This window comes from Mauremys mutica, chromosome 1, assembly GCF_020497125.1.
Source record: "Mauremys mutica isolate MM-2020 ecotype Southern chromosome 1, ASM2049712v1, whole genome shotgun sequence".
NCBI lineage: Eukaryota > Metazoa > Chordata > Testudines > Geoemydidae > Mauremys > Mauremys mutica.
In genome coordinates this window covers 340494634-340519423 of record NC_059072.1, presented here as the reverse complement: position 1 = coordinate 340519423, position 24790 = coordinate 340494634, and the positions used below count along the sequence as shown (strand labels likewise).

Sequence of the window (24790 nt, the reverse complement as noted above, 5' to 3'; positions counted from 1 at the left end):
AGAGGAGTCTTCTGAATTATCTGTCAGTCAGTAATACCTGTTAAAAATTGTACTGTAAAAATGAACTAAAGGGCTAAAACTAAAGTTTTATATGAAAAACTTTATATAAAGTTTCATGTAGCTTTCATATATATATAATGAGAGAGAGAGAGAGATTAGATAAGATATACACACACACACACATATATATATCGCAAAGCAATGAAGTTTAGCAGGATCGCTTTGGTAATGATTTGTTTTGTGAGAAGCGCTCCAGAGGATGTATAGTGACACATCTTCTATGTCATCACATTCAAAAAGTCCTTTGCAGTAAATAAACCTGCCACGGTGTAGATCATAAGCAAATCATTCCAGCAAGAAGCAAATTATAATAATATTGTTTCTGTAATAAATGAGAAAGGCTTAAAAAACAACATGTGAAAAATGTCACAAATGGTACAAAACCACACAGATCTCTCAAGTAACTATGTAAATGCATTCCTACGAGATGGTACAAGAACACACCGACCCCTCATAAAATAAGGTTGGGATGGCAGGATAATGGATGAGGATGTTTTGTTTGAACTAACAAGTACAAAAATAAGGGTGACAACTAACAATGTCTGGAGTGTAATACAGAACTTGTTTGTATCAATGTGTAAAAGGAGACGTCATAGGAGGGGCAGGATCCTGATATCATTGTCGCAGGCATACATGTGTTAGTGTACCTGTAACTCTTACGGGGTGCTAGTACAGTGCTTTTGGAATGCCGACAGACCCCAGGCGGCATTGAACCTGGGCCTGCTAGAGCTTAGTGCATGAGCTTCTACTGCATGAGCTAAAAGCCATATGGCCCTTAGCTACCGCTGTAGAGCAGACTCATTGATCACACTCTCTCTCTCTCTAAGTGGTCTCAGTGCCACTAGACAGGACAAAGAGTCCTGTGGCACCTTATAGACTAACCCACGAAAGCTCATGCTCCAATACATGTGTTAGTCTATAAGGTGCCACAGGACTCTTTGCTGCTTTTACAGATCCAGACTAACATGGCTACTCCTCTGATAGATGGGACAGAACACCACACCGAGGGTTACACTTTGTCAACAATAAATCTGGCCAAGCACCTTTGCCACTGAACTGAGCCTGCAGTCTGTCTTTATGAACAACATTGAGGTCTGCTGAATCGCTATGCTGTGTTCTCTGCTATTGCAGCTGAGATCGGAGCTCCAAAAACAGCAGCACTTAGCTGCCTCACCAACGCTGCAGCAGCAACGACACTCCACAGGACTAACAATGACCATGGGCCTAACTTTAAGCACCTGCATGTTTCCATTGAAACCATGTGCTTAAATAAGGTACATGTTTAAAACCTCTCTATCTGAGGGTTTTTCACTTCCGCCCATGACCACAGTATCTGAGCATCTACCACGTAAACCAACAGCCATAGTAAAGTTCCTAGTTGACTTCAAGGAGTCTCTGGCTTCTTGTTTCTTGCTGAACATCAGGGCCAATGTGCCCAGAATTTTGCTAAAGCATTCCGTATTATCACTGGTATTTATTGTATGTACTGTGGTAACACATATGTGCTCAGTCCTGGGCCAGGGTCCCCTGGGGCTCAGCACTGTATGAACACAGAACAAAAAGATGGTCCCTTTCTGAAAGAATTTTCAGTCTTGGCCTCTCATTGGAGTCAATGGCGAAATTCCCAATGACTTCAGTGGGAGCAGAGTCAGGCCAGGACAGGGTAGCTTTGAAAATCCTACCCTGTATATCTACCTGTCTCGCTCCCCTACCTTACCTCCTTGTGATTTCTCACCTCCCCTTTCCATGCTTCAGTAGTGCCCCCTCACTGATGGGGAAGGGAGCCTCTTGCACCACCAGCAGCTAGGAGAGGGGAAGACAGAGAATATTTTGGTCTAGAGGATCAATCAAGTGGAAAGGAGTAGCATCCAGGGGACACGGCTGCGGAGGGGAGGGGAGGAGGGAAAATGGAAATGCCTCGTAATTTGTAATTTGCCAGGCAGAGGGCAAGCAGAGTTGGGCGGACGTTACTAGGGAGGAGAACATTTGGGGGGTATGTGTTTCCCACCTACGTCATTCCCAACCACCTCATTGCTAGAGGTGGGAAGCAGGCATTCCAGTCACTGCTACTTGGAAGGTCCAGAAATGATGTACGCTCATTTAGGCTGCAAGGGTTCGATCAATAAGACAGTATTTTCTATTGTTTCTATATGAGATGCAAGTCTACAAGAAGTCATGGACTCTGGCTCATCTACAATCCCCCAAGATGCAACTCTCTAGCATTTTTAAAAACACAACAGTGCGTACATAGTAAGTTTTACAGGCCAAGGGTTCTCCTATGTCACTGAAGAGTGGTGACTGGTCTTCTCCACACTGAGTTAAAATAAATGGGTCTGAAATCCTGACCCAGCTAGAGAAACATGTATGTGGGGGCCAGTTACCCATTTATTAGAAGGCATCATTTGCTCATCATTTTCTTTTTTGAGCAGTTGGCCCATTCAGGTTCCTTTTTGATGGAGTAATTAGTTTGTTTCTGATGCCAGCATGAGAAGAGGCCACTGCTGCAGCACAAGTTCTCATGGAGCTGATTCAGTAGAGTTCTCCCATATGTCAGACACAGCAGCTGAACTGGGCAGAATGATGAACTTGATACATGAGCTGGACTCACATGGACAATGATAATTTCCGTGTTTGTTGAAGAGGAGGGAATATTTGTAAATTTTCACCTAATGTCAAATTATGGAACCAGGATTAGGCTCCTTGGATGAAACTCTGGCTCAGTTACACATCATTACAATAGCACACAACTGACCCCTCTTGGCTGACACACTGGGAATTGCTATGGGGACCATCTTCTATAGGGAGGGGACAGTTGCGCATCCTGATCTTGGTTCCCCCCTCATGGACTTTTAGGCAGCTATCTAGTACAGAAGATGTCTGGGCAGTTGCTTATGATGGCAGATTTGGCCCAGCCACCCCTCATCATGATGGAAGGGTTGCTGGGCCAAAACAGAATGGTGTTGCTACCCTGGGCACTATGCCACTTACTCAGATTTTGCCCAGCCGCCTCCCATCAAGACAGGAAGGCAGCCAAGCCAAATCTGATGCCCTAGAGCTATGAGCAGGGGGGCTGCAGATGTCTTGAGTAGCCTCTGGTGCTGCCCCCTCTCTTCACCAGCTGAATAGGAAGCAGCAGCAGAGACCTCGGCCAGATATAAATGTGGGGGAAGTCAGGCTCCAAGCCCTGCCATGCTGGCATTAGTGAGACATGCCCTTCCCCAGCCTGCCACCCCCTGCATTCCACAGAATATGATTGGCCTGCCTCCTCCAGGATGGACCCCACCCCGTTAACTCCCCACAAGCACCTGCTGCCTTAGTGGGAGGCAGAAGTGGGGATGCTGACACAACTTTGTGTCCCCCCCCCCCACGATTTTTTCTGAAATGAACCCCCTGGATTGAACTGCAGATCTCCAGAGAGAAAAGCATGAGTCTGTACATCTTGAGCTAAAAAGAACAGGCTTTCAAGCTGAGTGAGCAACAGAGCGATATCCCCTGTATATTGGGCATAGAGAGGGGATGGCATAACACACGCTGACCAGTGGGTTAGACAGATGAGAGTAGAATTTATGTCTATGACAGGAACTGCATGAAGTATCAAAACAAGAAAAACGACCGATCAAGAGGAGTGTCACAATCTTCTCACAAGTGTTCTAGATAAACCTTAACGGGGATGTCCTTGTTTGGTTATTTTAAGGAAAGACAAAGCATAAGAATTGGCAATAGCCTCAGCTTTTGAAAATGTGGTGCTTGAAGCCAATGACCACTGTTCAGTTAGAACACTCATCCCAGTTAATTGGGAATAAATAATGAACAACAATCACAACAGTAATAACGGACCTCATCCCCATATGTCTGTGCTCAGAGAAGAGTGACTCCTCTGCAGTGATGTCAGGAAGGCAGTTAGCTAGTGGGTGGATCAAAACTGGATGGAGCATGGTAGCCCACTGGACTCTTCCTCTTCATTCTCTCCACCCTTCAAACCCATACAGGTAATCTGGACAACCTTTAAATCATAAGCCCAGATAATATTAACTTGTGCAGATTTTTTAGGTGTGATAGGTGGACACCCTGGAAGAACATGGTGCTTGAGAACCAGTGGAAGCTTGTGGACTGATATTGGGAAATCCATGGTTTCAGGAACCTAACAACTATTTTCTGGGTTGTGGAAGCAAAACGACACTTCTACACCAAGGAAGACTGAATAGGTAAGTCTGAGATGAAATCCCATCAGGCTGGCAGAGGACTAGGGCTACTCGGAATGTGGGTGGTACATTCTTTATCATTTTGACTTAACTTGGGAAGAGCCCACTGTAAGTCGTGTCAGTGGCTGAGTCTTCAGCGAGTGAGAACAATGCAATGCAAATGAAGTTTGAGACCTTGCAAGAAGACTTTCAAACAAAATAATGCCATTTTGTAACCAGGAGTTCTGCTTGAAAGAGATGAAAAACTACCCACCAAGCTTAGTTTAGCAGATTTTACTACATTATGATTTTAAAGAAGAAAAAAAAATACTCCAGAGATGGGAGTCGTAGGTACCCAGGTAGGTAACCAGACTGCGTGCTTTGCCCATTTGATTGTAATTTGCCCAATTGGGAAATTGTCAATATTTGCAAGAAGAAAGGGTTAGGGACTTGAAAGTTGTTGCTGAACAGAGTTCCAGCATCAGTTGTGCTGTTCAAATATGACATCTAAAAAGATCTTTTGAATATTCCAGAACCCCAACTTTACAAGGGAAATCAACTGCCCATATTCTTGACCATCAACCTCCCCCTACAAAAATCACTTTTGCCCAGAATGGATTCTGAGATGTAAACATCAGTATAAGAACATTTTCTGTAACTACACAACAGGCCATTTAGTCTAAAGTATTGGAGATTCAATATGTCAGCACTAACAAATTACAAGAAAGACAGATAACAGTCCTTACCATTTTAGAGACAATGCCTATATGGTTAGTACTACACATGCCAGTTGCTTTTGTTACCTAGGAAACAAGTGATTGCATCTTATTTTTGGCATAAAACTGTAGGTGTATGAAAGATCTGATATAAGCCCCCACACAGTACAGAAACCAGTTCTGATCCAACAAGAGTAATGAGCACAGCCACTGAGAAGCACCACCTTGTGGCAACTAGAGAGCCACCCACAAGCACCAGCCATTATGACAAGATTCCTCGCTGCCCAAATTCTGCAGAACACTGTGCTATGGCCTGTGACATGCAGTTGGTCAGACTAAATGATCATAATAGTCCCTTCTGGCCTTAAAGTCTGTGAATATTAATAAAATCGGTGACCACCCAGAAGCAACTCACATCAAGATTTGGAATGACACTCAAATGGATTTTAATGAAACAATTTAATTGTTTCAGTGAAATCTGTTTGAGTGATTTCAAATCTTGATGCAAGTTGCTTCTGCATCACATCAACTGCAGGTTGCTTCATAGATTTTAAGGCCGGAAGGAGCCATTAAACTCATCTAGTCTGACCTCCATAATAACACAGGCCAGAGAAACTCACCCAGTACTTTCTACATCAAGCCTATAACTTCTGGTTGAGCTATAGCTATAGCTTTCCTTTCAGAAAGGCATCCAGTCTCATTTGAAAGCCTTCAAGTGATACATCACATCCCTGGGTAAGTCATTCCAATGGTGAATTACTCTTGCTGTCAAAAATTTGCTCCTTATAGCTAATCTAAATTTGTGAAACTTCAGCTTCCCGTCATGTTTCCAACCAGGATTTCCATTCCAACGCCAGTGATGTTACTGAAACATATCTGGAAAAATCTTGATCATGAAATATTGTGCAACTTTTCTAATGACCAAAGCATCACCAAGGAACTATACTCATTGTCTTTCTCTCTTCTTTTACCTACACTACTTGGAAGAGTATATATAACTTTTTTTTATTGTGGGACAGCAAAAGGTAAAAATCAACATAGGCACCCCCTTCATCTTTGATCTGTAGACCAGCATCATTCCTTGTATTTGAGTATGACAGAGTGTACCCCTATATTCATCTTTTTACAGGATCATGATACATTTTGTACAAAGTATGCCTTGTGAGGTATCGCTTGAAAACTCATAATCTGCTGAACATTATTGTCATGGTAAAATATGTGTAGCAACATTGTACATAAAGTTCTAAGATTCTACAGCATAACATTACTGTAACATGCTCCAAGTTTAGAAAAACAGGCACAAACCCGTTCCTCAAAAACAAAAAACAAACCAATACCTTAACCATATGTCAACAAAGTCACGTGGACTATCACCTGGTTAAATGGCCATTAAGGAAAGAAGAGGGGTGTAAGCAAGAACTTTACATATTAATAATAGAACAACTAGAGGTTCCCATGTAAACAAACTAGCTGTTGCCTGAACCCCAGCTGGAAATAATCCTCAAAGAAAGGGAATGGTGTAATAATAGAGAACACAGACAATACAAATTACCTTTCTTCTCCATTCCTCTCTGCTCACGGCAGCAACGACTGAAGAAACACTGAACTGGGAGAGGGGCCCTGGCTTGGAGGCTTCCAGCCAGTAAGAGACTGCAAAGAGCGGGTGGTGAGAAAAACCTTTGCTTTGAATCCATTTAGCTTGCTAAAATAGGTATTAGTTTGTATATTTATTTATTTTCTTTGTGACCAGTTCTGACTTTTATGCCTCATTGCTTGTAATCACTTAAAATCTATATTTCCGTAGTTAATAAACTTGTTTTATTATTTAAACCAATGTGTTTGGATTGAACCTCCACTTGAGATAATAAGGTTTGTGCATATCATTTTCCATTGATGAAATGACTTTCCATTGTCCATTAGAGAGCTGGACAGTACAAGATGCACATTTCTGAGAACAAGTCTGGGACTGGGAATTTTCTGGTGTCACCCTGTAATGTAATTTATGATTGGTTAGCTATAACACTCTTCCAATTCAACTGGGAGTGACTTTGCATGCTAGAAGCTGTGTGAGAGCAGGAATCTTACGGAGAAGCAGTGTAAAAGACACCCAAGGGTGGAGATTTGAGGGGATACAGCTCTCCATCTGTCCAGATTGTACCATGGGGAATGTCCCAGAGTAACATTCATATTTGCTAGGTATATACAACTTTTGGAAAAATGTTACATTGGTCCTCGTTTTGTGATCATTTACAAGGTGCAACTTCATCAACTTCAATGGGATTACTCCTGATTTACATCAGAGTAAATAAGAAGAGAATGGGGCTGGTCCATCTCTAGATCAATGCATGTAATGATCACTATACGAAATGCAGCTTTGCATGCACAGCAAGAGAATATTGAGCTAGATCCTCAGATTATATAAATCAGCTAAGCTTCATTGATTGCATTGGGTCAATACTGATTTACACCTGCTAAAAATCCAGCCCTTTGTTATTAAAAGTTATGACCCTGATCCTGCCACGTGATCTGAATTCAGGTGACCCTTCCACCAATACAAAGATCCATGTGTTTGCTCTGTGCTACTGGAGTTCAAACAAACAATTGATTTCAATGTGATTTGATGTGGGCATAAATATCTGTCCACATGGATCCAACGGCAGGATCAGAACTTATGTCAGTAAAATCTCTTGTATTTCATTGATAGAAGGGGTAAATCCTTTAATAAGGCGAGCACTAAGGACATAAAATACAATGCTGCTCGCCAAAGGCACAATGATGCATATATTCTTCCCTTCAGCTTTTACAAGTTTTCAAAAAAAATCAAACACATAAATTAAAGTGGAGCCTGGATAGCTTTAAGTTACTCATTAATTCTGAAGCTCACTCTGTCTCTCATAATGGTAATACTTTTACCAAGATGTATGCAAATAGAGTCAATCGATAGAATCATATATTTTAGCAGTTAAAAAACAAAACAAACAATAGCTATATTCCAGTGTGATAACATTACCTAGCTTGCAAACTACTCCATGATATGCACCCAGACCAAAAGGATCATCTAAAAATTCCACATTCAGAGACTTCCGCAAAATGTTTTATCATCTTTATAAAAATAGATGCACAAAAACTAGGGTTAATTGCATACACTAATATCCCCGATTTACTCAAATGAATTTAGTAACCCGAAGATATTGACAGGGACGATGTAATCAGGGTGGAGAATGCAACAGGGGGAGCCCAGGACAAAGCTCCTGGGAGCAGGGAATTTTTGGTGGATGACTCAACATTGTGGAACTCCCTATCTCAGGAAATCAAAATGAATTAAACATTTAGAGCCTAGGGCAAGACGCATCTCTTTGCAAATGGCAGAATCAGAGAAAGGTAGGGCTGAAAGGGACTTTGGGCAGTGGTACCGAAACAGGAGGGTCCAGCAGAGTCACGGGGAGGGTTATTACCCTACCACTTTTTACTGGCAAGTGACAGGAGCAGGGGCGGAAAGGAACAAGTGTGGGTGGGGCCTGGAGGATAAGAGGCAGAGAAGGGGCGGGGCCTTAGGGGGAAGGGCAGAGCAGGGGGGCAGGGCCATGATTCAGTTGTGGGTGCCCCCCCCCCACTTCTAGGGAACTTCTGGCACTCCTTTACCTTGAGAGGTCATCAAATCCAGCCTCCTGACCTGAGCCAGGACCAAATAAATCTGACAGGCGTTTATTCAGCCAGTTCTTAAAAACCTCCAGTGATGGAGATTCCACAACCTCCCTTGGAAGACTATTCCAGATCTTAACTACCCTCACAGTTAGAAAGCTTTTCCTGATATCTAATCTAAATCTCCCTTGCTTCAGATTAAGCCCATTACTTGCCCTATCTTCAGTAAACATGCAGTACAGTTAATCCCCATCCTCTCTATAACAGGAAAAAAATGAAACTGAACTAATCCAATGCATGTTAGTTTCACTTTCCTGGTTTCATGTACTAGCACAACCTTGTTGTGTTTGTGTCCATGTACCGCAAAGGAATGTCCCACTAAAAAACCTGGTTTTATTTAAATGTGAAAGACCGGTGAATTTATTTCCATTCACACTATATATTTGACATCTATATATTTGTTTCTTAAACGAGGGTGTATATGTACTTAGAGCCATGGACTGGTACATATTTGAAAGAAAGCAAGGGGAAAAAAGAATTTTCAAGACTTTGCCCCTCCCCCCGTTACTGTCTAATGTAAGTTGACAATGGCCATTTAATATTAGACCTATTTTAAGAACAAATTTGTCTAGTTTCCTATACATTTTGGCCTATTTCTGAGATAGGTCTGTTCTTCCCAAAAGATGAATTATACTCATTGAACCCTGTTATTAGTGTATAAAAAGCTGACACCTTTCAGTTAAATGCAGAAACATTGAGCAAATCCAGAAAATGTGGGGTGTAACAGGATAGCCTGCCCCTTTAAGGGATAGCTGACCCTGTTTAATTTTGCCCCACACTGCCACACCTGCTTCAGAAAGGGAGGGAGCCCAGCAGTTAGGGACTGGCTATGGACAAGAGCAAATGAGATGAGTTGTGGCTGGAGAGCTGAGCCACAGTGTCACAACTGAGGCTTGGGTAGTCAGGCCTAGGGGTCAGGGCCAGGGTCTGAGTCCATGAATTTAAGTCTGGGATCAAGCGCTGAAGCCAGGGTCAAGGCCAGTGTCTGAGTCCAAGCACCAAAACCAGGGGGTCAAAAACAGGGATCAGAGTATGAAATGTTATTAATTTTTACCAATTTGAAAATCCACAAAAATGCTGCATATTTCATTATTTAAAAATGGCCTGTGGTAATTAGTTGCTAAACCTTACAACGTCAGTAGAGAAAAAAAAATCACTCTTCAATGAACAATACACCAGCTTTCCAAACTATTAATTATAAACTTAACCGACTAAACTGACTATAGGCTACACTACTGTGTGACCAAAAACAGGTCTTGCCTCTGTTCACACAAAACTTTGAGTCCTAAAAAGTCCCTTCCATGCTCCATCACAGTTTCTATTAGCCAAAGATTAATAAACTCGGTGATTTGATCACTTCCCCAATCTTGTGTGTGTGTGTGTGTGTGTGTGTGTGTGTGTGTGTGTGTGTATAGTTATATACACAAACATATTACACATACACATCTCTATTCTCTGTGTATGCATATATAGTGTGGTGCATCTATCTGCTTTCTAGGTATGTATATGCTTTGTTTATCATTGTGATATTTTAACTCACAGAAATTGATGGCAGTGAGAGTTGAGGGTGCTCAGCACCTGCCAGACCTCGAAATAAGGAGAGCACTTTGGGTAGTTTTTAATTTACCCAAGAAAAAATTATGAAGGTCCACCCACGAGGCTCCTTTTGGCATCAAAGAGCGAGTCTGGCACAGAACATTTTATCAATTCCCAAAGAATGCTGATGGAAGTGTTGTGAAACTGAGTCAGTGCTATTCATTTTTTTGACTTACTATTGACAAATTATTTTTGAAGGGCTTCATAATTCATATCAAAATATCAGCCCCTGATAATTACTGATTCCCTTTGATGAATCTGGCCTTAACATTTTAATAATTCACACACCTTGAAGAGATTTTTCTATAACTCACTGTGCAAATATACCAGTTATTTTCCTAATGAGATTTCAATAGGAACATACTTTATGTGCACAGTTTACTGGGGAGTGGGCAAATCATCCCCCATCCTGATCCCTGTGGCTGTGGAAGATCCTGATCACCACCAACCCAGTGAGACTGAGTTGAATTTAGGAGGCGGGTTCCGTGGTGGGACGTTACCTCCTGCTGGAATCACAGTCATCTTAAACAGGAGGAATGAATTAAGGGAAACAACTACAAAGAATAGACATGAACAAAAAGGCTTCAAAACAGCTTGAGTCCCAGTTTTATCCCCTCAGTTTACCACAACATTTCTGGAACTCTGAATGGCCAATCAACAGAGCCATCCAGTGGCTGAATAACATACTGCAAGTAAACATACCATGATTCCTCCTGTAAAACATATAGAACAGCTTCATAGGGGCTCCCTGTGCCCCAATATGGGGGATAGAGGTTGGGACACATTGGGGATGGGGCAGGGAATGCAGCAGATGCAACTGGAGCCCTAAGTCTGAAAGAGAGGATTCTGATGGCAATCTGCAGTCTGAGAGTGGAATATTCCATTCCTCCTACATCCCACAAACCTTCTTGGGTATTCTCAGACTGCTAACTGAGGAGAAAATTTAGCCTTAAGCAACATTTGTTTTAATGAAGAATATACTTCTCTCATCATATTTTGATGCTGCAGTTATATCATTTTAGCAGTGCACAGTTCCCGCAGAATGTGTAGTTCAGCTGGTGCTATTAACCTTATCCAGTTTATAAAACCATAATTAATATTTATATGTAAAGTTAATAATGTTTAAAACCCACCAGAGCAATTATCAATGTCATCTCCACTGAAGGCATGTCACTGTATGGGACCCATTGACTCTTTTCACCTAGACAAAAAAGTGTTTCTCTGAAAGTTTTTAAAGAAGAAAAAAACGCTGTTTCTTCAAAATCAGTATGTGCTATAAATAATGGAAAGCTTAACATCTGCAGGAGAATATAACACCGTCTTCTATAAGGAATGGAAGAAGTTGAAAAACATTTCGTGAAATTCAGTACTAGTGTTAGTTCGTTTCATGGAAGCCCTCAAAATCTGGCATCACAGCCTCTGCATGGAGCTCCTTTGCACACTTATCCTCCCTTGAGTACTCATTGGGAACAAACCAATTGTTGACTTCTCAATTTCTTCATCTTCAAAAAGACAAACCCAGGTCCCAGCCTGAGTAACCAGAGCAGAGATTTGGATTCCCCTTGCTGATTCCACTGGTGACCCAGGTTTGGAATAGATTTCAATGAATAAGCATCTGGTAATGCACAGTCCTACAATAGTGACGGGTGATCTCTTGGCCCGAGGGAAATCAATTCCAAATCTCCCTTTCGCCTCAATAGGAGCAGGATTTCTCCTGTGTTTTTGTGGCTTCATCATTGCAGAACTACATTATTTTGGGGGTGAAAACATCTTTATTTTCCCGAATGTTTTCTGGCATAGGCAGGCTACATATCAATTCTTCTTTCACACAGAGCCTCTTTCAAAATGAGGAGCTGAGATTTCTGTTTGGCATTCCATGAAAACTGAGAAACACTTCAAGGTCCTATTCATATAGTTTGCTAAGGACCAGTTAGTGAATTTCTACACAGAAAGTCTAATTTGATGCAATTGGATTCTTTGTTAGGCTGATCATTAGGAGGGGGAAAAATAATCAGAGATTACATCTACTATTTCTCAGTCTTCAATGCAGTTGGACCTTGGAGCAGTCAGACAGAGTTATGGAAGGTTAATGAGGTTTTTTGAATGCTGAATAATATATGCTTTTTTCTTCTCATCCCATATGCTAGAGAGAGGTTTCAATTTATAGAAATAGGAGTGAAGCTATTATAAATTGCCTGCTTTTTACTATGCGTTTCCCCCTGGTTATGATCTAGGAATGAACAGCCATGTGATACCCTCTGTTATACAGAACAGAGGGAAGCAAAATAAAGTAAGAGGCCCCCAACCATGAACTACCTTCCCACACTTTTGCCCTTGAAGCAAGGTGACCCGGCCTCTAAGACCAGCCTCTGCACGAGAATTGCATGGGGTTCAGCAGGTTCAGAGGCTGTGAACTGGGAATGCAGGGCACATTCACTCTCTGCAGAATTCCTTCTCCTCCAGTGGCCTCTGGGAAATGTCCTTGTAATGCAGCCCCAGTCAGAGTTCTTTCATTTCAGTTGCCCCTTTCACTAGAACCTCTGGAAGGCAGGTGCTTCAAGAGGAAGCTGCAGGAGGTTAGTCCTGAGGCTGAGATCCAATTTGCAAATACAGGCATCCCAATTTGTGTAGACCTTGGGAACAGCCACAGATCTTGCAGGCCAAACCCCTTTCTTATTCTACAGAGGAATAAAACATAACCTTTATCAAATAAGATGATTTAAAGAAAAGACCTTGAATGAGAACGCACAAGATTTCCTCTCCTCTAGTCCAGTAGCAAGGATTTTTAATAAATCTATTTATGCAGGGGTGGTACCATGTGAATGGAGAATAGCTAATGTCATACCAATATTTGGGGGGTGGGGAGAGTGTGATCCAGACAATTACAGACTGTTATTCTGACCTCAGTAGTATGTAAGGCTTTAGAACAAATTATGAAGGAAAGAATAATTAAATTCATGGAGTAGTGGTAAAGGGGATGTAATGTAACCTGTGTTTACCAAAGTTACATCATCCCAGATGAACCTGATTTCCTGCTTTGAGAAAATAACTCTTTTTTAGATAGGGGAAATGCAATAGATTCAATATACTTGTACTTCAATAAAGCATTTGACATGGTACCACATGGGAAATTATTAGTTAAATTAGAGAAGATGGGGATCAGTACAGGCATTATAAGGTGGATAAGGAACTGGTTAGAGGGAAGAAAGAAGTGGGTTATGCTGAAAGGAGAATTATTGGACTGGAGGGAGGTTATTAGTGGAATTCTTCAAGGATTGGTCCTGGGACCATTCTTATTCAATATTTGTATTAATGACCTTGGCACAGAAAGTCAGAGTGTGCTAATTAAACTGGTTGATTATTCAAAATTGGGAGGCATCATCAATATGGAGGAGAATATCAAAAACATTATATGGGAAGATCTGAATGACTGAAGACTGGAGTGACAGAAATGAGGTGAAATTCCATAGTACAAAGTGCAAGGTCATGCACTTAGAAACTAAGAAGAGGAATTTGTGCTATAAGCTGAGGGTGATCAGCAGGAAACAACAGGAGGAGGAGAGAGACCTGGGTGTGTGGGTCAATCACAGCATGATTATGAGCCACCAATGTGATGCAGCTGAGAAAAATGTAAATCTGATCATTGGAGGTATCAGGTGAAGCATTCCCAGTAGAGCTAGAAAAGCATTAATGTTGTTGTACAAGGCACTGGTAAAACCTCAGCTGGAATACTGTGTACAATTCTAGTCACACGTGTTCAGGAAAGATGAATTCAAACTGGAACAAGTGCAGAGAAGATCTACGAGGATGAACAGGGGAATGGAGGGCCTATCTTATGGGAGGAGATTGGAAGAGCTTGGTTTACTTAGTCTAGCGAAAAGGCGGCTGAGAGGGGATATGATTGCTCTCTATAAATATGTCAAGGGGAATAAACACCAGGTAGGGTAAAGAGCTATTTAAGCTAAAGGACAATGATGTCACAAGAACAAATAGATATAAACTGGCCATGAACAAATTCAGGCTGGCAATCAGAAGATTTCTAACCATGAGAGGAGTGAGGTTTTGGAACAGCCGCCCAATAGGAGTTGTGGGGGCAAACAACTTACATGGTTTTCAGAGCGAGATGGACCATTTAGGAGTATGATTGAATGATGGGGTTGCTTGTGATGGTAGGGCTCAGCAGCCCTGGGCCTCAGTTCCAGTTTATGTCTGCAGCATGTGTATGGGTCACTTTCCAGGATTATCTGGTTATATCTCAATTAATCCTTTTCCTGCCATTGTGTTGGCCTGGGGCCAGTGGTGCACTTCAGTCCCTCCTATTCTCTTTATGTGGCATAATAGTCTAGTTTCCTGTGGGCTGTAATACCTTTGAGCTAATTTCAATTGTTGGGTTTAGTGTGCAGGTGCTGGGTGGTGTTTGTGGCCTGTGATATACAGGAGGTCAGACTAGGTGATCCAGTGGTCCCCTCGGCCCTAAAATTCTGACTCTATGAGATTTTTCTGACTACAGCTTGTTAACATTTTCAAAGTTTCAGAACTTTTAAATTTCAAAATTTGATTTATCACCATGAACTTACAATGACATTTTCACAAATTGTCTCCCCCTCCCCCCAACCCTATTTTGACCAACTTTAAAGATAGATAACATTTTTGGAAATTTCAAAATGCAAACATTTTTCAACATCAATTATTTGAATTTTGAAAAACAAGAATTGGAAAAAAAAATGTTCAAAAATAAAAAAGTCAAATATTTTCCCTTTTCCCCCCCAAACAGCTCAATTTACTTCTACTTGGATCAACTGACCCAAACTTTTTAATGTTGTTATTCTTCTTGCTCCAGCATTCCCTACAAACACACAAACACAGAAGAACTATTAATATTCTTCTCATGAGCATCATCAGGAGTCATAAGAAACTTTGGGCAGATGATGAGTAAATTGGGAGGGTATTTAAACACACTCAGAGAAATGTACATATCCACTGTTTATTGCATCTACACTTCCTACATTTCACTAGGCCATTGCGTGTGAAGGCAAGGTGAGCATTAGTCACTGGAGATTGTTGTCATAGTTTCAGAGTAACTGGACCTGTATCCTCCCTCTCTGTGGCCCACTCCAGGAGTGCCCAGTCAGGTTTCCAGCCATCACCTGTCTATGGGCCGGGATCATTGTTCCACACCCTTCTGACCGGGGGATTTAAGGCTATGCAATCCCCTGCCATCCTCCGTCTCCCTGAAAGCCAGCTCTTGTTCAATGCTCTCAGAGGACAATGACAGTGTTTTTACCAGGAGTTGCAAATTACCACACAGCTCTTTCTAAGTACATTTATTCTTAAAGTAAAAGCAATACAGAGAAAACAAAAATAACAAACATTTAAATACACACTAAACACACCAGGAGTTGCTCATTAGTCTATGGAAAACTAGTAAGCCAAAGTCTTTCCAACCCTTCTGCAAATGTTGGGACACCCATTGTACAGATGGCCCTGAGTCCATTTAAACCCAGCCTTTTTAGATCAAAATTCCTTCTTTTTTTTTCATCCGTTGGTCCCTGGAAAACCCCATGTGAACCAATATATTGCTGTGTTACTTTCTGACTACGGCTGCTCCTTTTCTGCATAGCCTGACTCCTTTTCTGCATAGTTTTTTATACCTGACTTCATCTGGACTATCACACAAGTGCTTCCTAATAAACCTTGTTTTCATCAAAACTCCTCTAATCCTAGACGACTCCTGTAATATTTAGCCTCTGATGGCTTGTTCTTCCTTGGAAATCAACCAGATTTTGGATTCTTCTCTGCCTATTTGGGACAATTTATTTGAATGATGGCACTACCTAGGTTTTAATAGAATTCTGTCTGCCTTGAATTTTAGAGCAGGGACCCATCTCTCCAGTCATGATTGAGTACACATCAATCAGGTCATCAGCTATGCTTGCAGGACATTAGTATGCTGGTCTGGAGGTAAAACTTGATTACTTCTAACATTCAGACTCTTTTCTCTGCCAGGAGCATGCTCCTTTCATATATTTAAACCAGTGTGTTTACGCCTCATCTCCCAAATATCATTTCTATAGGTCTGTAGGTATTTGTTTTAGGCTAAAAAGATGGATCACGGTAATTTATTATCTGCTTCTTGGTAAAGAGTCCTGCTTAGTATAATGAAATTGGTGAAGTCCTCTTACTGAACAGCCAGAGATTTGATTTATTTTATTACCTTAAGATGACATTTTAAGTACAAATGAAATACTTTAGTCCTAATTGTGTGTAATGTAAACATACTGGGCTACCTGTATACCACTCAGTAATGGCTTGGACCTCTTATTTTGAAAAAATAGAATCAAAATGTTATCTAATCTTATGTAACCTTCCATTCTTCACCCACCCACCTACTGGAGTTCTGGATGAAATAGAATCTGGATTCAAACTTTTGTACTTATGTTATCACCCCAGTTTGTCTCTGTTTTCCATCCTAGGGCTCAAACTGCACTCTTGATCACACAGATCTTGTTCTCTTTCTGTCACCCTCACTCAGCATGTGACAACACCATTTCAAAAGTTCCTGCACTTAGGGACTAACGAAGAATTTTTGCTATAAGCTGGGGACTGATCAGTTGGAAGTGACAGAGGAGGAGTAAGATCTGGGTGTATTGGTTGATCACAGGATGACTATCAGCCACCAATGTGATCCAGCCATGAAAAAGGCCAATGCAGTCTTAGAATGCGTCAGGCAAGGGATTTGCAGTAGAGATAGGGAAGTGTTAGTACCATTATACAAGGCACTGGTGAGACCTCATCTGGAATACTGTCAAGTATCAGAGGGGTAGCCGTGTTAGTCTGGTTCTGTAAAAGCAGCAAAGAATCCTGTGGCACCTTATAGACTAACAGACGTTTTGCAGCATGAGCTTTTGTGGGTGAATACCCACTTCTTCAGATGCAAGTGGGTATTCACCCACGAAAGCTCATGCTGCAAAACGTCTGTTAGTCTATAAGGTGCCACAGGATTCTTTGCTGCTGGAATACTGTGTGCAGCTGCTGGTCTCCTACATTTAAGAAGATGAACTCAAACTGGAACAGGTGCAGAGAATGGCTACTAGAATGGTCAGAGGAATGTATAACCAAAAGAAGGCTGAGGGGAGATATGATTGCTCTCTCTATAAACACATAAGAGGGATAAATACCATGAAGGGAGTGGAGTTATTTAAGTTAAGTACCAATGTGACAAGAACAAATGGATATAAACTGGCCATCAAGAAATTTAGACTTGAAATTAGACAAAGGTTTCTAACCATCAGCAGAGTGAAGTTCTGGAGCAGCCTACCAAGAGGAGCAGTGAGAGCAATAAACCTAACTGGCTTCAAGACTGAGCTTGATAAGTTTATGGAGGGGATGATATGATGAGATTGCCTACAATGGCTTATAGCTGATCTGCGACTGCTAGCAGCCAGTATCTCCACTAGCCAGTGATGGGATGCTAGAGGAGGAGGACTCTGAGTTACTACAGAGAATTCTTTCCCAGGTGTCTGGCTGGTGAGTCTTGCCCACATGCTCAGGGTCTAACTGATCGCCATATTTGGAGTCGGGAAAGAATTTTCCCTTGAGTTAAACTGGCAGAGACCCTGGGTTTTTTTCGTTTCCTCTGCAGTATGGGGCACAGGTCACTTGCATGTTTAAATTAGTGTGAATGGTGGAGTCTCTAATTTGAAGTCTTTAAATCATGATTTGAGGACTTCAGTAACTCAGCCAGAGACTATGGGTCTATTACAGGAGTGGGTGGGCGAGGTTCCATGGCCTGCAATGTGCAGGAGGTCAGACTATAATGCCAGAAGGGCCCATCTCTGAGTCCTCCAGAACTGAGTAAGGGTGCAGAATCTAGCCAATAGGGAGTAGCACTACACCTGTGCAACCGACAGCACCATTTGGACCTATTTATGTTATCTCATGCTGTCCTTCCCACTCTTTCCCTCTTCCTTCCTAAGGCTACGTCTACACTGGCAACTGAACGACAAAACTTGTGTCTTTCAGAGGTGTGAACCCCTTCCCCTCCGAAAGACAAAAGTTTTGCCGCGACAAGTGCCAGTGTGAACTGCACGTTGTCAGCAGGAGCACTCTCCTGCGACAACGTGGATGCCGCTCGTTGGGGGTGGAAGTCTTTAGTAGGCAGGAGCGCCGACAAACAGAGGCTACACACTGCACGACTTTTAGCAGCACAGCTGTGGCGACACAGCCATGTCGTTAAAAGCTGTGTAGTGAAGACATTGCCTAAGAATTCCTTTTACTTGTGTCACTCAAAGGGCCACACCTTCAACTCTTTCCCCATGTGATTCTTCTTTCTACTGTACCTGGTCTGCACTAACTTTCTCAAAGTCATTTGTGTTCTTCTGACATCCCTTTATCCAACATTATACTGAATCATCATCAGTGATAAAACCCTTTGCAACTGCAAGAGTGATTCCCAAACCCCTTTCACCATCCCAGATTGATTGATTTAGCTCCCAAGGAGACAATTAAAACTTTAAGGCACAGAATTGCCTAAAAACCTTTTTAAAAAGATGATTTTAAGAGATAGCATCAGCACAATGACACACAGGTTAAAAGGCTTTAAGAACATATAGTAATTTTACTAGAAACATGAAACCGAAACAAGAACTACTGCAATGTCAGCAGTTTGGAGCTGAAATTATTTTCACTGACCTTTTCCAAATGAGAAATGTCCCTGTCTAAATATATTTTCATTTTCTCCCTTAAAGGAAGTAGAATGGGCTGAAAGCACACTGGACAGATTTGAAAATCAGTGGGCATCAAGAGCTATTTCTGCACATCAGTGTGACTTCTCGTGCGATCTCTATAGTTCTTTATTTTGATTGTGCAATTTGGTTTCTAACAGTATGGCTCACATAATTAATTCAGAGAGCAACATATGGGTTGGCATGGCTTAGAGGTTACAGCATGGGACCAGAAATCCACCTTCTAGTGCTGATCCTGCCATTGATTCAATGTGAGATAAGTTGGGCGAGGTACTATATTTTATTGGATCAGATTCTGTTGGGGAGAGAGACAAGCTTATAACTTGTCCCATTGGAGCCTAAACTCTGCGCACGGAGTCTCCTGCAAATCAGCTGTTTCAGAAACGTGGTGTCAGGGAACAGTGGTAAAGCCTCAGATTCACCTTTTTTCTGACCATTGAACAAGGAACTCCATTAGAATACGAAAAACAGCATTATCTCTAAAGTAAGCATGCGTACACACACGTGTGTGTATGCACCTCTCTTCTCTGCACTTCAATGTGAAACGTCCACTCAGAGCCTTCGCCAGCCCCCCTCCTGCCTGGTTTTCTGTGTGTCTTCTCAATTATCTGGCTCTACACCAGCGAACCTGGCAGAGCTAGTTAAAGACATGGAATTGCACATGTTTCCTAAGCATCCTGATACCGAAAACTAAATGGGTGGCAGTTCTGTCATGCAATGTACAACAAGCCTAGCACGAGAAAGGAAAGATGAATAATGGAGAGAGCACGATATACGTCAGTGGGGTTAGAAGCAATTTAAAAAGCAACCCCAAACCGCAGGCTCCGAGCCCACAGAGACCCTGTGATAATCTGTCTGCATTGCTGGAGCATAGACGGCAACAGGATTAAGGCGCCTCGTGCTCCTCGGCAGGGTCATGTGATGACCTGCTGATTCCAGCAAAAGGCAACATTTCCCAGCCAAGTTCTCCCTTGCCCTGCCTGGCTGATGCTCCAGCCACACGGAAACTCTCAGCAGTCCTCAGTCAGTGGTAATCCCATCCCCCTGCTTTTAAAAAAATGTCCCTCAATAACAAGAAACCCCAGTTTCACAAAAGACAAGACGGAGGGAAATTTCTAAATGTGCGATTCACCCAGCAGCTTAGGGGCAGTGGAAGGCTCCCCCCCATCCACACACAGTGGTATGACTGCAGTGCTGCTGCAAAGCAAGCTTAGGGGACACTCCCGCACTCTGCATGCAGCACAGCTAGGCTCTGCTTAGGCCAGCGGAGAAGAAGAAAGGGGTTGTGGATGGTCTGGAACACAGCCAATGTAGCATCAGTTACAGCATGTAGATCCAGTGTCTGCAGACTCCCTCCCAGGGGAAATCATGGTCCCTTTTCCAGATCAGGGGATGGATGGCTGCAGCGCTGTCCCAGGTTGACTCTCTCCCCTGTAATTTTCTCCATGTAATTTCCCTACTACAAAGTTTTACTAATGGAGGAAGCCAGGAAGCATGCAGAATAACTATCATAGCTGCACTGATCTCAATATAGCTACTGGATGAGGACCTGCCCCTAAACATGTATAATGGGACCTTCTGTCAGAGAAAGGATGCTGTGACGTTATTCTGCAGTGAACCAGGCTAAGAGGAAGAGAAGTGTTTTCAGTCTGAACACATGTCACCAAAACCAAACCCTTAATTCTGCACTGAATCCTACTTTCACACTCTCTTTAGCCTCATTTTAATAGGGTCATTTTATGAGTCTCAGATTGAGAGGGATAGATTAAAAATAAATTAATAAAGTTTATTTTAATCCAGAGATTTGCTGTGCTTATTTAATTCAACAGGCTTCATCTATTTTTTTTAAACCAAATCATTATTCTAATGCACATAAGCAAACAAGGAATTAAACGGCTGTCACTATTTCTATATCCAAGTTGTACTTGGTCTACAGTTGCCGGAGGAAAAGGATCATGTGACAGGCAGAAGATGACTGCTTATAATAAGTCTGTGTATGTTGAATGCTAAAGGGCCAGGGGAAAATAAGTCACTTGGATTTCACCCAGAACATGTGATAATCAGATTAACAGAGAATTGTGTGTACGTGTAGTCGATGGCGAAGGAGATTGAAGGGTGCACGGTTTTAAAAAAAAAAAAAAAAAGTCAGGAGTGAAACTTTCCCACCAGAGGGGAAAAATTTCTTTCATATGCAGGGCTGTGGCAGGGGTTAGATCTATTCATGCACTGAGCCACAGCACTGAAGGTTGCCTGCTGTTGTGTGAGGATGTGTCTCTTGGCTCTGGGTTTCCTGCTGGGGATTCTGCAGCCTTCATCTGGGCAGTTCCCCCGAGCCTGTGCATCTTCAGAGAGCCTGCTGAGGAAGGAATGTTGCCCACTGTGGGCTCGGGATGGGTCCCCTTGTGGGGAACTCTCGGGCAGGGGCTCCTGCCAGGAAATCCTTCTGTCCCGTGCCCCACTCGGGCCGCAGTTCCCCTTCACAGGGGTGGATGACAGAGAGGACTGGCCTGCTGTGTTTTATAACAGAACATGCCAATGCAACAGCAATTTTATGGGATTCAACTGCGGGGAATGCAGGTTTGGCTTCTCAGGGCCCAACTGTGCCAATAGGAGGATGCTCATGAGAAGAAGCATCTTCCAGCTTAGTAACAGAGAGAAGAATAAGTTCCTTGCCTACCTCAACTTGGCAAAGCACACCCCCAGCCAGGACTACGTCATCGCCAGTGGCACCTATGCTCAGATGAACAATGGCTCGACCCCCATGTTCAGGAACATCAACGTTTACGACCTCTTCGTATGGATGCATTACTACGTCTCTCATGACACCTTGCTGGGTGGGTCAGGCATATGGAGGGATATTGATTTTGCCCATGAAGCCCCAGGTTTTCTACCTTGGCATCGGCTGTTCTTGCTGCTGTGGGAACACGAGATCCAGAAGATCACAGGAGATGAGAACTTCACCATCCCTTACTGGGACTGGCGAGATGCCGAAGGCTGCGATGTCTGCACTGACGAATTGATGGGAGGCAGACACCCCACTAACCCTCAGTTACTCAGCCCAGCATCCTTTTTCTCCTCGTGGCAGGTAAGGACTGGCTGGCAGGGAGGGAGGGAGGGCTGGAAGAGTAGTATGATAAGAGATCTGATATATTACATGCTAATCAACTTGTGGCAAGAAGGAAATCTAGTTCACCAAAAAAAATCATAAATCACCTTTTGGGTGCATCACAGCTCCTAAAGCAAGGTGCATAACATCCAGCAACAGTGCTGGATACAGACATCCAGCTAAGAGAAAGTAGGGCATTTGTATGCAAGTCGCTGGCTCACGGCCTCTTCATGGCAGTGTTAGTGTCTGAGCAATGGAAACAAAGGCACGGAGTTGTCATCAATGTGCTTTGCAATCTGAAAGGCTTTCCACCCCCTGCCCCCTCACAACCTCTTTTTCCAGCCAAGATTTTTAAACTATCCAATTAAGCTTATCTAGCTTAAAGTGAAAAGTCTTTAGTGCACCCAAAAGGATTGGCGATGCTGTTCACAGCAGTCATTTCCAAATAAAGTCCGGTGATTTATTCAAAAGAAAAATAAAAGCTAATCTCCCTGTTAAAAAGGGGCTAAGAATTTAGCACTCGGAGTCTTCCTACATTTCAAACACAGTTCAGTTGAATCTATAAAATAATAGAGCCTTGCTTATTTATCTAGCTGATGTGCATCCAATATACATCGTGGTGTCCTAGTGCAATGCACTTTTGGAGTTTAAAACTTTAAAGGCTAGGTCCTTAGCTGGTGCAAACTGGCATTATTCTTTTGACTTACTTGGAGATACGCCAATTTACACCAACTGAGGATCTGGTCCTTTGTTTCTGTGATTTAACAGACTGTCGGACAAATTCACCAATATGCTCCAGCAGCTCTGTGATGCTCTGGTGTCACAAAACAAAGACAAACTTGGCTAACGCCAGCCTGGTAAGCTGGATTTGTGGCTGCTTTGCATCACCAGAGTAGCACAAAGTAGTCAGAATATACCAATGAATCTGCCCTTGTATTTTGAACTGATGCAATGGCTCCTTTCAGTTTCAGCAGTGTAATCAGAGTATTGATGTAAGTGGAATTCCTCTGGATTGACACCAGTTCAGAACTGTAAAAGTACCGAAATTGGTCCAATATATAGAAAGATGTCATTTGTCTCAGAGGGTGGTTTTCTCATTCCAACTAGCGAAGTCCTGCTGAACTTTATTTATATAGTCCCATATGTGCATGTGGCACTTAAACACATGGGGTGAAATCCTGGCTCCATTGAAGTCAGTGGGCATTTTGTCATTAACTTCAGCGGACCCAGGATCTCACCCAGAGAATACAGCAGACCTGCGTCTGATTTCTTCCTGGTTTAGACCAGGAATAACATGAAGTTAATGCAGTTGCACCAGTGTGAAACTGGTGCAAGTGAAACTAGAATCAGGCCTATTGTGCCTGCCCTGTGGAGTGTGAAGTCTAATTAAGACATATATAGCACACTGGATGACAGGTCAATAGTAACAGGGTGCAGATATTATTACAGGATTAGCTAGTTTCTAGCTGTCTCCACATGTACGCAATACTGTTTCCTACAAAGCAGGAGGGGTGAGAGAGAGGGGTGCTTTGCTTACTCTTTCAAAGGTCTGGCTGATATAGCTAAATATGTATAGCTTCCCTATCGATGTAGTGTCTGAGCACATAAAAGCTTTGCTACAGTACATTTAAAAACCAGCAGTGTTCTATAATTTACCATTTCAGGCTGGCTGTCATTCAGATATCCTATAAATGAAGAAAGCTTCTCTTATAAGACAAATCTCATCAAAGTAAAGTCTTTGTATGTCTTGAGCACAAGAGCACTGGTGTGGGGAAGAGGGGGTGCAGCATGTTTAAAAAATGTTTAGTTTTGGGGTAAAACTTCCAAAAGCACCTCAGTCCCATTGTCAACATTTCCCAAATCACTTTTGAAAATGAGGTTTAGGCATGTAAGTCACTTGGTAATATTTTTTAAAGTGCCTGTTTGTTAAAACTTTCAAACCAGTTCTAACTATGACTTCGAAGTCAATGGCTCTGATTCTCCTCTAACACCCATGTGTAACTTTACTGACGTCAGTGGACTTACTCCTGAACTACAATCAGGGGCGGCTCCAGGCCCCAGCACGCCAAGCACGTGCTTGGAGCGGCATGCCGCGGGGGGCACTCTGCCGGTCACCGGGAAGGCGGCTCCGGTGGAGCATCCCGCAGGCATGCCTGCAGGAGGTCCACTGGAGCCGCGGGATCAGCGGACTCTCTGCAGGCATGCGTCTGCAGGAGGTCCACCAGAGCCGCGGGACCAGCGGACCCTCCGCAGGCACACGTCTGCAGGAGGTGCACCGGAGCCGCGGGACCGGCGACTGGCAGAGCGCCCCCCGCGGTGTGCCGCTGTGCTTGGAGCGGCGAAATTGCTAGAGCCGCCCCTGACTACAATGGCAAGATAGTAGAATCATGTTTTGAATTGGGGAGCATGTGGTCAAGATACAAGTTAGACTGATGTTCCTTTAGTACAGTGGTTCTCCAACTATGGGGCAGGCTCCCAAGGGAGGCACGGGAATCTGTCGAGGGAGGGGTGAGCTGTGTTCCCTTTTTTTATTTTGAAAAAGAGCTCTGGCTGTCAGCCTTGGGGCGGCTGGGGCTCATGCAGAAGGGCCATGCACAGCCGGGAGGGGAGGGGATGGGATGGGATAAAGGGAGCAGCCAGAGCCCTGCCACCCCAGGGCTGACAGCCGGAGTCCCGCCACCCCAG

General features: G+C 42.9%; 2 protein-coding genes across 2 annotated transcripts in view; one reads left to right on the top strand and one right to left on the bottom strand.

Annotated features, from left to right (window-relative positions):
- The window catches only part of GRM5 (glutamate metabotropic receptor 5), a 488230-nt gene that overhangs the window by 384228 nt on the left and 79212 nt on the right, over window positions 1-24790 (bottom strand). The window lies entirely within an intron of this gene.
- The window catches only part of TYR (tyrosinase), an 82842-nt gene continuing 79317 nt past the window's right edge, over window positions 21266-24790 (top strand). Inside the window, exon 1 of the mRNA XM_045020209.1 lies at window positions 21266-22084. Within this exon, the coding sequence (XP_044876144.1) occupies window positions 21266-22084 (819 nt within the window). The remainder of the gene's footprint in view (window positions 22085-24790) is intronic.